At 29.9% G+C, this 17870-nt stretch overlaps 3 protein-coding genes across 11 annotated transcripts in view; 2 read left to right on the top strand and 1 right to left on the bottom strand.

Moving 5' to 3' along the window:
- Dh31-R (Diuretic hormone 31 Receptor) overlaps positions 1-17870 on the bottom strand; it is a 133503-nt gene that overhangs the window by 60033 nt on the left and 55600 nt on the right. The gene's annotated exons all lie outside the window — the stretch shown is intronic.
- On the top strand, positions 2053-6646 carry LOC118448226 (juvenile hormone esterase-like). Of its 3 annotated transcripts, XM_085663142.1 has the most exons (9): positions 2063-2286; positions 2817-2868; positions 3022-3105; positions 3516-3701; positions 4020-4219; positions 4315-4486; positions 4702-5019; positions 5156-5300; positions 5441-5714. In XM_085663142.1, the coding sequence occupies exons 1-9, from the start codon at positions 2122-2124 to the stop codon at positions 5607-5609; spliced, it is 1491 nt and encodes a 496-aa protein (XP_085519268.1). In that variant the 5' UTR covers positions 2063-2121; the 3' UTR covers positions 5610-5714. The 3 variants fall into 3 exon arrangements, with proteins under 3 accessions (XP_085519267.1, XP_035737133.2, XP_085519268.1); XM_085663141.1 differs by lacking the exon at positions 5441-5714 and adding an exon at positions 6117-6646 and having other exon boundaries at positions 2053-2286; positions 2817-3105; XM_035881240.2 differs by having other exon boundaries at positions 2056-2286; positions 2817-3105; positions 5441-5716.
- LOC118448221 (uncharacterized) lies at positions 12314-17766 on the top strand. Of its 4 annotated transcripts, none has more exons than XM_035881231.2 (3): positions 12314-12657; positions 13200-13415; positions 13559-17766. In XM_035881231.2, the coding sequence occupies exon 3, from the start codon at positions 13572-13574 to the stop codon at positions 17172-17174; it is 3603 nt and encodes a 1200-aa protein (XP_035737124.1). In that variant the 5' UTR covers positions 12314-12657; positions 13200-13415; positions 13559-13571; the 3' UTR covers positions 17175-17766. The 4 variants fall into 4 exon arrangements, with proteins under 4 accessions (XP_035737124.1, XP_085519266.1, XP_035737122.1 ...); XM_085663140.1 differs by having other exon boundaries at positions 12578-12734; positions 12821-13415; XM_035881229.2 differs by having other exon boundaries at positions 12641-12734.

Genomic DNA, 17870 nt, shown 5'->3' with positions numbered 1-17870 from the left:
TTTTTTTGTTTTCTAGAAAAATAGTCACTATGAGTTTAATGACGCCTTATTTCGAAACGAGATTTTTAAAAGATACGAAACTAATCCACTCTAAATTAAACTTAAGATTAAGTCCGCTGGTATGTTCCTTAAAAACGCCAAAGAAACGTTCCTAGAGAAGCCAACGTTATTTATAAATATGTCGCACTTCAAACTGATAGACACCTATCGCTTGGATATTATATTCCCAAAATTAATGGCAAATGATAGAAGCAAATATAATACAAATCAGATGTTGAAATATCTGCTATATTATTTAGTTGAGAAAAAAGCGATGCTCTTTTTAAAATCATACAAGGAAGTTTAAAAAAAGAATTTGTTCGATATCTAATCAACGTCACAGCTACTTTACTTTGTATTCTGTCAATCGATTAACCAATGACAGAGACCCATCGGTTATATTCAAAAAATTCGGCAAATGGCACATACGAAATGAATTACATAACAGAATGGAGATGTTATATGCCGACGAAGGAGATAGTGCTTCGAACGTAAGCGAAATAAATAAGACCAATTATAGCAATTATATATGGATAGCATTGATAATTTATTCCTGTAATTGATAATTTATTCCTGTAAGATAAATCAAAACGACAAAGCTTTTGTTTTAGTGTTAGAAAATATCAATGTAACGGCCAAAAATGAGTTTCTAGACTACATTATCTTATAAATTTCGTAATATCTATAATCTGTCGAAATTAAGCGGAAGGCAATGGGTCATCACCCGCAAAATTATCGAGACATAACTATTCTGGAATCAGCAATTTGTTTTAATAAAACAAATACATCACCATTAGAATAAGTGTAAAATATCATCTTAAAAAAAGGAAAGAAAATTGTAATTATTACAGAAATTAAGCATTTTAAGAAAATTTAATATGAACGTTAAAATTTTATTACGCATAAGTACGATACGCATCCGACATGCGTAACCATGACTCCTACGCGAAAATGAATAGAAAAAGAAAAAAAAAAGAAGAAAAAAAGAATAATAAATAAAATAGAAAAATTATCGTATTTCTCTTCGCTACAGAAATAATAATAATAATTAAAAAACAAAATATTCCGAGACAAGAATAAAATTATATAGTCAGAATAGTACGATTTATGATAAAGAGGTCATACATTATATATACTTTTATCTGTCAAATAATAATTTATTTTATGAAAAAAAAAAAATATAAAGGAAAAAAAATTCTAAAACATCTAAATTATATATATCATATATATATATATATATATATATATATATATATATATATATATGTATGATTTAAATCAATATCTATATATGATTATCTATTAATAAGCTACTTACAATTTAAAATACATGTTTTTTTTGATTAACAACGAATGAATATGTAAGTGCATTATACTGATGAAAAATCTATAAACGCTTGATACATATTAATTCATTTTTTATGTAGTATAAAAAACTTAAAAAGCAAAGATGTCTTATGGTTTATGTATGCATCTTCGTGTTCTAGGCGTACCAGATGAGATCTTCGTACGATGAAACAAAATCTTCATCAAAAATCGATAATAATACAATTGTCATAAATAAATTCGCTTTATAGTTACATTATTATTAATAATGAAATTATTATATATTATAATCATATATTAAAAAAAAAAAAAAAAACAAAGAAGAACAAAAACAAAAACAAAACAATATATTAAATAATTTTTAATAATATTGTACAGATACATAAATGTATATATTTTTCCAATCTTTTTTCTTATCTTTTCATTTATGTTTATCATAATTACTTGACATAAATAATATTCAAATCAACTTTTGATAATGAAAACCCTTAGGTCAAAATGAGATCCCCTTTACTTTCTGTTCATCCCCACTTACTATTTCATCTTTCCCCACTTAATCGAAACATCGTGTACATAAATACGAAGGCAAAAAAGAGAAACCCAGTGACTCTCGGACTGTTGATCAGATACAGGTCTCTTATATTATTATTTTTCATCTTTTTCATGTCTATGATGATTGTGCGAATATTTTTTTTTTATATATACAAATATATATACATAGCTATACATCAATATGTAGAACAATATTTTCATTATATGAACAAATATATGGATCGCCGACAACAAGGACCTGTGCTATGTCTCAAACAGGGAAAAATTCAAGGTGTCATTAAGTATAACGTTTGCAGTAATAATGATAATTATTTGGCATTTCGAGGAATACCTTATGCGAAACCACCGATCGGCGAGCTTAGATTTCAGGTATTTAATATTTAATTGAAATGAACTCATCTCAATCAATGTCTCTTCTTCTTTTTAATTCGCAAAAAAAAAGAAATAAAAAAAAGTAAGAAAAAAGGGAAAAAAAATTATGTATCATTCTTCTTACGTACAAACGTTGATAATATCGGATCATTGGCCACTAACATTCCCACTATTGTAAAATCAAAAAATATTAAAATCCAAGAGAAATATTTTCAATAGAATATATACATATCAAATGAAATATGAATATCGAAAATTTAGGATTTAATTCATTTAACATTCCGAAATAATTCTTTCATAATTGTTGTATATAGAAAAAAATGCAATGTCTCTTGAACATTGTATATTCATTCTATTTTAATTATCATTTTGTATGAATATATACATATATACATTTCTAATTTTAATATTTATATTTAATATAAATTTAATTTCTTATTTATTTTATTATTAATATTATAAGTAGTTGTTTATATTTAATATTTATTTACTATATTAAATTTTTTTAATAACAAACGAATCACTAGGATCCACTACCAGCGGAAGGATGGAACGGAATAAGGGATGGTTCGAAATTCGGTAATATTTCCATGCAATTAACTACGAGTGGTAAGGTAATAGGTAGCGATGATTGTCTCTATCTAAACGTTTATAAGTCAAAAAGAATCGAGATGTTTGCGAAACTGCCGGTAATGGTATGGATTCATTGTGGTGGCTTTTATTTGGGATCAGGAAACGATGACATGTGCAGTCCTGATTATATCATTCGAAAGGACATCATACTCGTTACGTTCAATTATAGATTAGGTGTATTAGGTAAGTAAAAACGAACATTATTTCTGTTCGATAACATTATAATTACAATTCTAATTATATTCTCGTAAATATCAAAATGGTATTTAAAAGTCCAAAAAAAAATGAACGTACCATTTTTCTGATTAAAATTTATAATTGCAATTTTTATTCTTTTCCCTTCTATCTCTCTCTCACTCTCTTTCTCTTTCTCTCTCTCTCTCTCTCTATCTCTCTCTCTCTCTCTCCCTCTCTCTCTCTCTCTCTCTCTCTCTCTATCTCTCTCTCTCTTTTTCTTTCTGATAAAAACGAAAAAGGATAAAAAGGAACAAAAAAAAAAACATCCCACTCATTTTACAGAAAACAAGAAAACTCTGTAATCCGTATTATTTCGTGCATAGTTACATATTTATTTTAATGAAGACATCCTTTAGGATTTCTTAATCTGGAACATGAGGTTGCACCGGGAAATCAAGGCTTAAAGGACCAAGTGATGGCATTACGTTGGGTAAGAGATAATATCGAAGTATTCGGTGGTGATCCTCAGAACGTAACTATATTTGGTGGAAGCGCTGGAGCAGCCTCTGTTCATTATTTAACAATATCACCGTTGGCAGAAGGTAGATTTTTATTCATTTTGATTTAATTGCGTTTCTACCTTGGTCATATCTTTAAAACAGTGAAAAAATATGAAACAATGATATTCAGAAGTACAAAAAAATTGAATTAATTTTATATAAATGCATTTTTTGATTCTTTTTTTGTCCTATACGTTTTTTCTTTTTCTATCCATATCGCGTATCAGAAATTGAACACAATACGTATGCAAGACATTTAAGATCTACATTCCTGAGAATCTCGTCTTGCCGGTATCTGTTTTTTCTTTCTTTCTTTTTTTTCATTTCTCTATTTTTTTTATTTTCTTATCGCTCTTTCAGGATTATTTCACAAGGCTATAGCGCAAAGCGGCTTAGCAACGAATAGTTGGGCTCACACATCCGACGAACCAAGAAGATACGGTTATCAGTTATCATCTATGTTAGGTTTCGAATCGTGCGATCCAGAAGCTGTCGTGGATTTTCTAAGAAAAGTGGATGTTAAGAAACTCGTCAAATATCAATCATATGTAATACCAAAGGTAAATAATATATCTTGGTTCTATCGATTGAATCACGCGGACAGTATTGTTCGTTTCGTTTAAATAAATAAAAACGAAAGTTATGTACTTTTTAGGATAAATTAACGATGTTCTCGCCGTTTTTACCAGGAGTGGATTACAAATCGAAAAATCCATTCTTAGCGCAACCACCGGAGGTCGCTATGCAACTTGGCACTAAGGTACCGTTCATGTTTGGGTTCAACGATGTAGAAGGATCCTTTTTTATGGGTATTCATAAAAACTCATGTAAGTCGGTGATGTTTACTATCGTCGATAGAGAGAAAGAGAGAGAAAAAAGAATTTCGCTACAGTTTATATTACAAGCATATAACAATTAAGTATCGAGATATTGATTTAGTTTATATTATTATTACAAATTATTGATAATCCGTTTAAAATACTTGAACGAATAAAACTAAAACGGACATATAATTTCATTAACGAATGTTTTTCATCTACAGCGATTATTTTGAGAAGAATTCGTCAATTTAAAGCCACTATCAAGGATTTAATACCGCCATATATCGTGAAAAAGCTCGAAGAAAAAAATACCACGATAGATGATTTGGAACGTTTGTATTTCGGTGAAAAATCCTTCAACGATGAATCCTCCGAAAATATTATGTATTTTCTAGGAGACTTAATGTTCTATTATCATATTTTTGACTTAGCACGAATCTTGCCGAAGATAAATAAATATCCGGTGTACTTATACAAGTTCTCTTATGACTCCACAAATGATACCTTTATGAAGAGGGCCATGTGCATTCAGATACCAGGTAAGAAAAAAAAAAAAGAAATAAAAGAAAAGAATAAAGAAAAATAAAAGAGAAATATGGAGAAACTTTTATCTTTTTAAGTGTATATGAAAACACACATTATACATAAATCGTTTCATATTTTTTTTTATACTAGGACCTACGCATGGCGACGAATTGTTTTATATGTTCTATGGCAAATTTCAAAAATATTTATTATTGAAACCACATAGTCCTGGGACAAAAGATTACAAAATAATGGAATATTTTACACAATTGTGGACTGATTTTGCTAAGACAGGGTAAAGTATCTTCTAATTTATTTCTTTATAACCACATCCTTATAAACATAAAGACACACACACATACACAGACAGATATGCATGTATATATATTTGCATGGAATATTGTCGACTAAACGATTATTACAATCGCCCCGTAGAAATCCCACACCAACTACTACAGAACTTATTCCCGTTTTATGGGAACCTTTGGAAAAAAATGCGAACGAATACAATTATTTCAACATCGATGAGAATTTAGGAATGGAAAGAATTCCAATAGGTGCACAAAGATTCGAATGGAATATGATAAGGAAGAACAATTTGTAATCATGAAAAATGATTTATTTAAAATTAAATCATATCGATATCCAGACTAATATTTTTACATTGTTTTTAATTAGATTAAATTTCTCTCTCTATCTATTCTTCTTTCTTAGAATCTTATCATTATTAAATTATTATTATTGTTGTAATATTTGTAATTTTTTATAAATATACCAGCTGTATCTTTTTTATAACGTGTGATCTTGCTCAATAAAAATTTAATCATTGTGTAGATATTTGTTAAAAAAAAAAAAAAAACAAAAAAAAATTTGATCACATGAAAATTGCATGTAAATAAGACACACACACACATACAAACTCGCATATATTTACATATATATATAAATAATAAAAAGGATCATTTTCGAAGAACAAACAAATAAGGTTCACTGCACAGACAATGAATGATGTGCGTTTATAAATAAATAAATAAATAAATACATAATGCCTGTATTTAAATAGTATTAAAGTATAGTATAATAATTAGAAATTTTTTTTTCTGTTTTCTAGAAAAATAGTCACTATGAGTTTAATGACGCCTTATTTCGAAATGAGAGTTTTAAAAGATACGAAACTAATCCACCCTAAATTAAACTTAAGATTAAGTCCGCTGGTATGTTCCTTAAAAACGCCAAAGAAACGTTCCTAGAGAAGCCAACGTTATTTATAAATATGTCGCACTTCAAACTGATAGACACCTATCGCTTGGATATTATATTCCCAAAATTAATGGCAAATGATAGAAGCAAATATAATACAAATCAGATGTTGAAATATCTGCTATATTATTTAGTTGAGAAAAAAGCGATGCTCTTTTTAAAATCATACAAGGAAGTTTAAAAAAAGAATTTGTTCGATATCTAATCAACGTCACGGCTACTTTACTTTGTATTCTGTCAATCGATTAACCAATGACAGAGACCCATCGGTTATATCCCAAAAATTCGGCAAATGGCACATACGAAATGAATTACATAACAGAATGGAGATGTTATATGTCGACGAAGGAGATAGAGCTTACGAATGTAAGCGAAATAAATAAGACCAATTATAGCAATTATATACTGGACAGCATTGATAATTTATTCCTGTAATTGATAATTTATTCCTGTAAGATAAATCAAAACGACAAAGCTTTTGTTTTAGTGTTAGAAAATATCAATGTAACGGCCAAAAATGAGTTTCTAGACTACATTATCTTATAAATTTCGTAATATCTATAATCTGTCGAAATTAAGCGGAAGGCAATGGGTCATCACCCGCAAAATTATCGAGACATAACTATTCTGGAATCAGCAATTTGTTTTAATAAAACAAATACATCACCATTACAATAAATGTTAAATATCATCTTAAAAAGAGAGGAAGAAAATTGTAATTATTACAGAAAATAAGCATTTTAAGAAAATTTAATATGAACGTTAAAATTTTATTACGCATAAGTACGATACGTGTCCGATATGGGTAACTATGATTCCTAAGAGAAAAGGAAAAAAAAGAGAAGATAAGAAGAATAATAAATAAAATAGAAGAAATATCGTATTTCTCTTCGCTATAGAAACAATAATAATAATTAAGAGGAAAATATTCCGAGACGAGAATAATATTATAGTCAGAATAGTACGATTTATGATAAGAAGGTCATACATTTCATATATTTTATCTGGCAAATAATAATTTATTTTGTATGAAAAAAAGAATAAAATAAAAGAAACAAATATTTTTAATTTCTAATAAAACACTATATATATATATATCGACTTTCGAATAAGATGCTACTTACAATTTCAAAATCATGTTCCTTTGGATAAACGACAAATAAATATGTAAATGCATTATAGTTTATAACCAACCGATACGGGTTTGATTCATATTAATTCATTTTTTTAATATACAAAGGTTGAAAGTTAAATATGTTTTATGACTTATGTATGTATCTTCATGCTCTAGACGTACTAAATAAGATCTTCGTACAATGAAAGAAAATTTTCATCAAAAATCGATAATCATAAAATATGTCATAAATAAATTCTTTCTATCGTTACATTATTATTAATCATGAAATTATTATATATTATAATCATGTATTAAAAAGTAAAAAACATGGAACAAACAAAAAAAAAAAAAACAAAATAATATATTATATACTTTTTACACTTTGCCGGCCGCGCATTTATCGAAGGGCCGTTACGTTTCCGCCGGCGAGATTCACTCAGGTTCTATTGTTCGCCAACGGTGATATTTATGCAATTTTTCGCAACATAAGTAGTTGGAATATAATTATTATTAAAGAAAGCACTAAAATAACTGTTACACTATTTTTATTCCATAGTCTTATATTTTTTAATTAGTACTAAAACATTTTACTTAAAAAATTTAACTCCTAGGATTCATAGTTTTTTTTAGTATGATAATTTTGAAAACATTTTCCAAAATGCAGAGGAACGTTGTAGGCGGAAATCTATGTTCCCTGATCGTCAAATGTTGCTTTGCAAAAGCATGTCTACCCATACAAACGTTGATATGAAGCACCATTCTTGGCGAGAAAAAATCACGTACATAACAGCGATCGATAATCATTGGCAAGCATACGTCACGCCAGTGTATCAGCGGAAGGCAAAAGATCACATATATTATATGAATACGTACATAAATGTATATATTTTCTTAATCATTTTACTCTTTTCTTCATTTACGTTTATCATAATTACTTGAGAAAAATAACATTGCAATTCACTATTCTAGAAATCAGGATTAGCACAAAATGACGTTTCTTTTATTTTCTGTTAATCCCCACTTACTATTTCATCTTTCCCCACTTCGAATATCGTGTACAGAAATACGACGACAAAAAAGAGAAACCCAGTGTCTCTCGGACTGTTGACCAGATACAGGTCTCTTATATTATTATTTTTCATCTTCTTCATGTTTATGATGATTGTGCGAATTTTTTTTTCTTATATATATAAATATATATACACAGCTATATATAAATATGTAGAACAATATATGCATTATATGAACAAATATATGGATCGCCAACAACAAGGACCTGTGCTATGTCTCAAACAGGGAAAAATTCAAGGTGTCATTAAGTATAACGTTTGCAGTAATAATGATAATTATTTGGCATTTCAAGGAATACCTTATGCGAAACCACCGATCGGCGAGCTTAGGTTTCAGGTATTTAATATTTAATTGAAATGAACTCTTCTGAATCAATGTCTCTTTTTCTTTTTAGTTCGCAAAAAAAAAAAAAAAGAAATAAAAAAAAGTAAGAAAAAAGGGAAAAAAAATTATGTATCATTTTTCTTACGAACAAACGTTGATAGTATCAGATCATTGGCCACTAACATTACCACTATTGTAAAATCAAAAAATATTAAATTCCAAGAGAAATATTTTTAGTAGAATATATACATATCAAATGAAATATGTATATCGAAAAAAATGCAATGTCTCTTGATCATTGTATATTCATTCTATTTTAATTATCATTTTGTATGAATATATACATATATACATTTATAATTATAATATTTATATTTAATATAAATTTAATTTCTTATTTATTTTACTATTAATATTATAAGTAGTTGCTTATATTTATTATTTATTTAATATATTAAATTTTTTTAATAAAGAACAAATCATTAGGATCCATTACCAGCGGAAGGATGGAACGGAATAAGGGATGGTTCGAAATTCGGTAATATTTCCATGCAATTAACTACGAGTGATAAGGTAATAGGTAGCGATGATTGTCTCTATCTAAACGTTTATAAGTCAAAAAGAATCGAGATGTTTGCGAAACTGCCGGTAATGGTATGGATTCATGGTGGCGGTTTTTGTGTGGGATCAGGAAACGATGACATGTATAGTGCTGATTATATCATTCGAAAGGACATCATACTCGTTACGTTCAATTATAGATTAGGTGTATTAGGTAAGTAAAAACGAACATTATTTCTGTTCGATAACATTATAATTACAATTCTAATTATATTCTCATAAATATTTAAGCGGTATTTTAAAATTCAAGAAAAAACGAACGTTCCTTCTTTCTAATTAAAATCTATAATTGCAATTCTTATTCTCTATCTATCTATCTCTCTCTCTCTCTCTCTCTCCCTCTCTTTCTCTCTCTCTCTCTCTCTCTCTATCTCTCCCTCTCTTTCTCTCTCAACCTCTCTCTCTCTCTTTTTCTTTCTGATAAAAACGAAAGAGGAAAAAAAGGAACAAAAAGAAAACACTGCAATGATTATATGCAAAACAAGAAAACTCAGTAATCCGTATTATTTCGTGCATAGTTACATATTTATTTTAATGAAGACATCCTTTAGGATTTCTTAATCTGGAACATGAGGTTGCACCGGGAAATCAGGGCTTAAAAGACCAAGTGATGGCATTACGTTGGGTCAGAGATAATATCGAAGTATTCGGTGGTGATCCTCAGAACGTAACTATATTTGGTGGAAGCGCTGGAGCAGCCTCTGTGCATTATTTAACAATATCACCGTTGGCAGAAGGTAGATTTTTATTTATTTTGATTTAATTGCGTTTCTACCTTGGTCATATCTTTAAAACGGTGAAAAAATTTGAAACAATGATATTCAGAAGTACAAAAAAATTTAATTAATTTTATATAAATGCATTTTTTGATTCTTTTTTTGTCCTATACGTTTTTTTTTTCTTTCCATATCGCGTATCAGAAATTGGACACATATTCCGTAGACAACATCTACATTTTTGAAAATCTCGTCTTTATCGATATCCCTTTTTTCTTTCTTTCTTTTTTCGTTTCTTTATCTTTTTTTTTTGCTCCTTCAGGATTATTTCACAAGGCTATAGCGCAAAGCGGCTTAGCAACGAATAGTTGGGCTAGCGCATCCGACGAACCAAGAAAATATGCTTATCAGTTATCAGCAATGTTAGGTTTCAAATCGATCGATCCAAAAGCCATCGTTGATTTTCTACGAAAGGTGGATGTTAAGAAACTCGTCAAATATGAATCATATGTAATACCAAAGGTAAATAATATATCTTGCTTCTATCGATTGAATCACGCGGACAGTGTTGTTCGTTTCGTTTAAATAAATAAAAACGAAAGTTATGTACTTTTTAGGATAAATTGACGGTGTACACGGCGTTTTCACCAGGAGTGGATTACAAATCGAAGAATCCATTCTTAGCGCAACCACCGGAGATCGCTATGCAACTTGGCACCAAGGTACCGTTCATGTTTGGGTTCAACGGTATAGAAGGATCCTTTTTTATGGGTGTTCATAAAATCTCATGTAAGTTGGTGATGTTTATTATCGTCGATAGAGAGAAAGAGAGAGAAAAAAAAAGTTCGATAGTTTATATTACAAGCATTTAACAATTAAGTATCGAGATATTGATTTAGTCTATATTATTATTACAAATTATTGATAATCCGTTTAAAATACTTGAACGAATAAAACTAAAACGCTCATATAATTTCATTAACGAATGTTTTTCATCTACAGCGATTATTTTGAAAAGAATTCGTCAATTTAAAGCCACTATCAAGGATTTAATACCGCTATATCTTGTGAAAAAGCTAAAAGAAAAAAATACCACGATAAATGATTTGGAACGTTTGTACTTCGGTGAAAAATCCTTCAACGATGAATCCTCCGAAAATATTATGTATTTTCTAGGAGACTTAATGTACTATTATCATATTTTTGAATTAGCACGAATCTTGCCGAAGATAAATAAATATCCGGTGTACTTATACAAGTTCTCTTATGACTCCACAAATGGTACCTTTATGAAGACGGCCATGTGCATTCAGATACCAGGTAAAAAGAAAAAAAGAAATAAAAGAAAAGAATAAAGAAAAATAAAAGAGAAATATGGAGAAACTTTTATCTTTTTAAGTGTATATGAAAACACACATTATACATAAATCGTTTCATATTTTTTTTTTTTATACTAGGACCCACGCATAGCGACGAATTGTTTTATATGTTCTATGGAAAATTAAAGAAATATTTATTATTCAAACCGCATAGTCCTGGGACAAAAGATTACAAAATAATGGAATATTTTACGCAATTGTGGACTGATTTTGCTAAGACAGGGTAAAGTGTCTTCTAATTTATTTCTTTATAACCACATCCCTATAAACATAAAGACACACACACATACACAGACAGATATGCATGTATATATATTTGCATGGAATATTGTCGACTAAACGATTATTACAATCGTCCCGTAGAAATCCCACACCGACTACCACAGAACTTATTCCCGTTTTATGGGAACCTTTGGAAAAAAATGCGAACGAATACAATTATTTCAACATCGATGAGAATTTAGGAATGGAAAGAATTCCAATAGGTGCACAAAGATTCGAATGGAATACGATAAGGAAGAGAAATTTATAATCATGAGAAATGATTTGCTTAAAATTAAATCATATCGATATCCAGACTAAAATTTTTACATTGTTTTTAATCCGACTAACTTTCTCTCTCCCTTCCTTCTTCTTTCTTAGAATCTTATCATTATTACATTATTATTATTGTTGTAATATTTGTAATTTGTTATAAATATACTAGCTGTATTTTTTTTATAACGTGTGATCTTGCTCAATAAAAATCTAATCATTGTGTAGATGTTTGTTTAAAAAAAAAAAAAAAAAAAAAAAAGATAAGAATAAGAGAAGGAAGAAAGTAATGAAAGTAATAATGATGACCAAATATTTTAAGATGATTTGAAGAAATTGATTGACGAGAAAAACAAAAGAAAAGCAAAAGAAAAGAAAGATATGTGATCACATTGAAAATTGCATGTAAATAAGACACACAAACACGCATAGATATATATATATATATATATATATATATATACGTATGACGTACAGAGAGTAATAAGGTAACGTGGTTGATAACATTCAAGTAAACGCTACTCGCCTAATGGCTAATCCGTTTAGTTATAGATAATAAGTTAGTACAGAAAAGAACCACTGTGTCGCTTCAATCGCATTTAGTCGATGGAATCGCGAATAGACTGACACGTACGTATTCTATCTCGTTTAGTTACGTTTAGTTCAACGCCGGTATATTTTATTAGAGTTATTGTTCTTGATCTTTGGTAAGATTTTCATTATAAACGATAATAAATTAATATTAATAAATTAATCGATAAATCGTTACAATTTTTCATTTGTATACTTAAAGATGAGGACTTTGTGAAATGAAAAAGGAAATAATTTCGGTCGTACAAATATCAGTGGCTTCAGTAAATATTTTTCTTCTATTATCGCGAAAGGAATAGACGACAAGGTCGAACGACAAGTGACGTCTATAATTAGTCATCGACGAGATTCGTAATAATAATAACAACACTACTCGTTAACGAACTATTCAACAAGAATTTCAAGAAGAAAGCGATACGCGTATACACGTGTTTCATTATTATTAGTTTATTTTTTTTTTATAATTTTTTTTTCCTTATTTTTTTTTAAGAAGAAATCCGAAAGTTATATATATATACACACACACACATATATATATATATATCACTGATCTCGTGAATTATTTTTTATAATCAAACTAGAAGTCTAACGTCCCTCTTGTTGCAATGTTTATAATAATCGTCGATAAGACGTTCATGAAAGACGTTCCTTTGTGATCGCTTGAATGTCGAAGGTGGCTTTAGAAATCGTAACCGTTAGAAGGAATTGTAACCGGCAATTAGATATAGACGGATAAAATATCGATCGTAAAGAAGAACGAAATAAAAAGGATCAATTTCGAGGAACAAACAAATAAGGTATTACATTGTTTCATTTTACAGACAACGAGTGATGATGCGTATATAAATAAATAAATAAATAAATAAATACATAATGCGTGTATCTAAATTGTATTAAAGAATAGTATAATAATTTGAAATTTTTATTTTCTGTTCTCTAGAAAAATAATCACTATGAGTTTAATGACGCCTTATCTCGAAGCGATTCAAGCGATTCCAGGTGACACGCCTACCGAAAAATATCGATGGATATCGAAAATGATAAAAGATCGTATCAAAGTTGAGGGTACGGAATTCGATTTGAATATCTGGACGAATATTATAGGTCAGCCATTGATACCGCTTGTAAAAATAATTGCTGGGAATATGTTAAAGAAGTACGATGTCGTTACGGAGGCATTAAAATCAGACGATATGTTTGTAGTATCAAAAGCACTCAAAGCACGTTGGTATTTCGACGGACGTAATAAGAAAATAGTAAACGTTGATTTTTTCTTTGAAAACATCTTGCCTTACGTGTCCTTGAAAATTAGAGCACGAATTATAAAGAGTTTATCGTGTCATTTGGGAAGGAATCGTCCTAAATTGGCCGAAAAATTTTTTATGGCATTATCGAAAGCTTATGGCATAGATCAATCGATAATTTTATTACGTAATTGCAGCGAATCATTCATATACGATATCGTAGTTCGTCATAGAATTGTAGTTTCGAGTAATGTATTGAAAAAATGGTACTTAACCAAACCGAATCTTGTAATACGTTATTTGAAACTCGATCAGCCAATGGACGATCCCTTGTTTCGTAATACTTACAAGGTATCCGTTCACAAATATATAGACTTTTTACCGTCGTTAATAAAATATAATCTGAAAGATTTCATCGAGATTTTTGAAAGATACGAAACTAATCCACCGGTGATTAAGCTTAAGGTTAAGTGTGCCGATATGTTCCTTAAAAACGCTACACAAAAGTTCCTAGAGAAGCCAAAGTTATTTATAAATATATTGCCCCTCAAACTGATAGACTCCGACCGTATGGATATTATATTCCCGAAATTAATGCCAAAGGATAGAAGCAAATTTAATACAAATCAAATGTTAAAGTATCTCGAGTATTATCCAGATGAGAAAAAAGCGATGCTCTTTTTAAAATCCTACAAGGACGTTTATAAGAAGAACTTGTTCGATGATCTAACCAACGTCACGGATAGTTTACTTTGTATTTTGCCGACCGATCAACGAATAACAGAGGCCCGTCGGTTGAAATCGCAAAAGTCGACCGATTGCACATACGAAACGAATTACAAATGTGTATGGAGGTGTTATTTACCGACGGACGAGGTAATTCCTACGATCATAAGCGAAATAAATAAGACCAAATATACCGCGGACAGAGTAGCATTGATAATGCAGATAATTTATTCCTGTAAGATAAATCAGGACGACGAGGCATTATTTAAAACGTTAGAATATATCAATGTAAGGCACAAAAACGAGGACGCTAATTTTTGGGCTTCTTTATTTGAAGAATTTCGTAATATTTACGATCTATCGAAATTGAGCAAAAGGCATTGGATTATCATCAATGAAATTATCGAAAGGAATTACGTTATGGATTATTTATGTGGGTTTTATTCGTCGAAGAACAAATTTCTATTGGAATCAGCAATTCGTTTTCGAATGATGAATGATATGCCATTGGAAAAAATATTAAATATCTTCGTCGATGTAGAATTACAAAATTGGGAGGACAGGTGGATCATATTTAACGATGACGCTGAATATCAACGAAGATGTTTCGATAGTATCGTCAAAATAATAGTAAAGAAATTTGAAATGAAAGATCCTAATTGGGAGAAAGAGAACAAGTTAACCGTGACAAAGGATCTTTTACTTGCCATTAATAATTACAATGTACGGCATGCAGTAGGAAAGAATACAAAATGGGGAAAATTGTCATTGAAAAATTATCCATGGCTTATAGAACAGGTACGATCGATAATAACCAATGTACCGCCAATCGATAGCTATCTCGTTAAAGATATTAAAAGGTTTTTGAAGAACGATGAAGATCTTTACAAATTGTGGATGATAGAGGAAGAAATTGCCGGGGATATTGATTCTGGAAATGCTCTGGCACAATTGAAAAGGAATCCGGAATTTGTATTGAAACGTTTTTCCAATTATTTGGACAATTGTGAGATAAGTACGCGCGTTAGAACGATGAAACGTTTCATTACTACAAGCCGTTGGTACAAGGATATACCGATTAAATTTGCGAAAGAGGCTATGAGACGTCTTAAGGATGAGAATAAATTTTATTATTTACAATTCTTAGGTGTGCTTCTTTATGGGAAAACATATGCGAAAATCATCGATCCGTATATACCTAAAGAAAAAACTATCGACATTGAACCGAACGATGCCAATAACAGATACAAACTATTGATAAACGCTTTGAGGGGTATACTTCTGTCTGATCCGCCTGTACCGATTGAAATAATCGCTAGAATATGCGAAAGTGATTACCTGTTGACGGCTTTACAGGTTATAACAAATGTATGCGATCGAACGTCGATAAACAAAATTAAATCGTTCGCTAAAGATTTAACCGATAAACGTGTCTCAGTTAAGAAACACGGAATAAGATTAGTCTGTAGAATTGAAACGCTTCAAAATAGTTCGGATTTTCTTTTGTCACAATTGAAAGAGGAAAAACATTATTCGATTCGGGAGATTATAATAACGAAAACTTTTGATATGTTCAAAAAGGAACCTGGACCGATTACCTGGTCGACATTGAAAAAATGCATAAGCGAATTTAAATTGGAAGATTGGCAAAATTGTAAACATCTGATTAATCCAATGACGAATATTCCCACGGAATATATATCTGATTTCATTCGTATGATCATAAAAATGGCGGAAAACGCCATTGTTCAGATGGATGGTGTCGATGATCGTACGATAAAATGGTATATAGAAACTATTTTCGGTAAAATAGACGAGGCTACGGCTAATATTTTACCGGATGATTATTGCGAGAAGATCATCGAGAAATATCTATTCGATTCTGATTACGTTATGCAAGATACATTTAGAATATTTACCGTGAACAAATATCTTTTATTGAGGAAGGACAAGCTCGAATCGAGATTCGACATTTTGATGCGTATCTTTTTCAATGCCGTCAAAATTGGTTGGAATATGCCGCATCCTAAGAGGTCACATTTCTATCCCGTTAATTATACATTACGCGTTATAATACACGATATAATTTCCCATCTATTGAGTGATAATCAATACGATTTAAGAATAATCAATGGAACTTTGAAATTATTCAATGAATGTTTGACACCCGAAATGGATATTACTTCATACTTTTTGTTGATAATAACGAAGGAATATGTAGAATCGAACGAACCATATGTATTCGCGTTGAAATTGTGCGATAAAATACCGAAATTGGTTTGCGAGTATAGTCCCCTTTATCCTACAAGTATAATCGATGCCCTACAACATTTCTTTGCTATCATTCGTATTGATAATCTCGAGGAAATGAAATTAATCGTAATAGAAAATCTGATCGAATGTCCATCCATTTATGCTCAATTGGTCGCAGTGTCGACTTTGCCGATCATCAAAATACCGACCAACGTTCCAAAATACGATGCATTGGTAAATATACTTCGTAATAGTAATAATGCTACGATTAGAAGTATACTTTATACGAAGATCAATGCAGTTGGTTTTTACAGTTGCACCGTTGATCAATAAAAACTTAATTAATAATTTTTAATTTTCATTTTTTAATACATTAAGGAAATATCTACATATTGCGACGTTAGATACATATTTTTCTATATACATAAGCACGCACATTACATACATACAAAAGCTCATATATATATATATACACACACGTGCGCGTGTAAATTCATCAATTTCTTTAAAAGATATTATATAAATTATCGTCCTTAAGTACAAAATTTGTCATATTAGTATCGCCTAATGCGTTATTCATTAACAGACTCATCATTTTTTTATTGTTATCATTTTCTCTCTCTCTCTCTCTCTCTTTCTCTCTCTCTTTCTCTTTCTCTCTAATCAATCACTGTAAAATCATTACAATAAATCATATTTTTATTCATCGTATAGCTATGTAAATAATTAATAGTAACAACAAGCGTGAATAAAAAGTAGAGTGATATTTTTATACGATTTATTTTTTTCTTGTTATTTTTCTTATCTTCTTCTTCTTACGCTTTCATTTATTGTTATGCTTATTGATAAATTTGTTTATTACTTTTTTATATGATGCGCACGCAAGAACGTATGTTATCTTATTAAAAAGAACTTTGCACGTTTTGCCATTGGCTTATATTTATTCTCTATATATAATCCTCTTCCCTATCTCCCTTTTCCCTTCCCCTCCCTCTCATCGAAAGAAAATAAAAAAAAAAAACATTACAA

This window comes from Vespa mandarinia, chromosome 20, assembly GCF_050613455.1.
Source record: "Vespa mandarinia isolate Hongniang chromosome 20, ASM5061345v1, whole genome shotgun sequence".
NCBI lineage: Eukaryota > Metazoa > Arthropoda > Insecta > Hymenoptera > Vespidae > Vespa > Vespa mandarinia.
This window is presented reverse-complemented; position numbering and strand designations above follow the sequence as displayed.

Excerpts from the sequence above, each read along its gene's own strand:
- LOC118448226 (XM_035881240.2), top strand. The coding sequence starts at position 2,122 with ATGAACAAATATATGGATCGCCGACAACAAGGACCTGTGCTATGTCTC. Across the intron at positions 2,287-2,816 it reads TCGGCGAGCTTAGATTTCAG|GATCCACTACCAGCGGAAGG; the intron begins GTATTTAATATT and ends ACGAATCACTAG. Across the intron at positions 4,487-4,701 it reads GGGTATTCATAAAAACTCAT|CGATTATTTTGAGAAGAATT; the intron begins GTAAGTCGGTGA and ends TTTCATCTACAG.
- LOC118448221 (XM_035881231.2), top strand. The coding sequence starts at position 13,572 with ATGAGTTTAATGACGCCTTATCTCGAAGCGATTCAAGCGATTCCAGGT.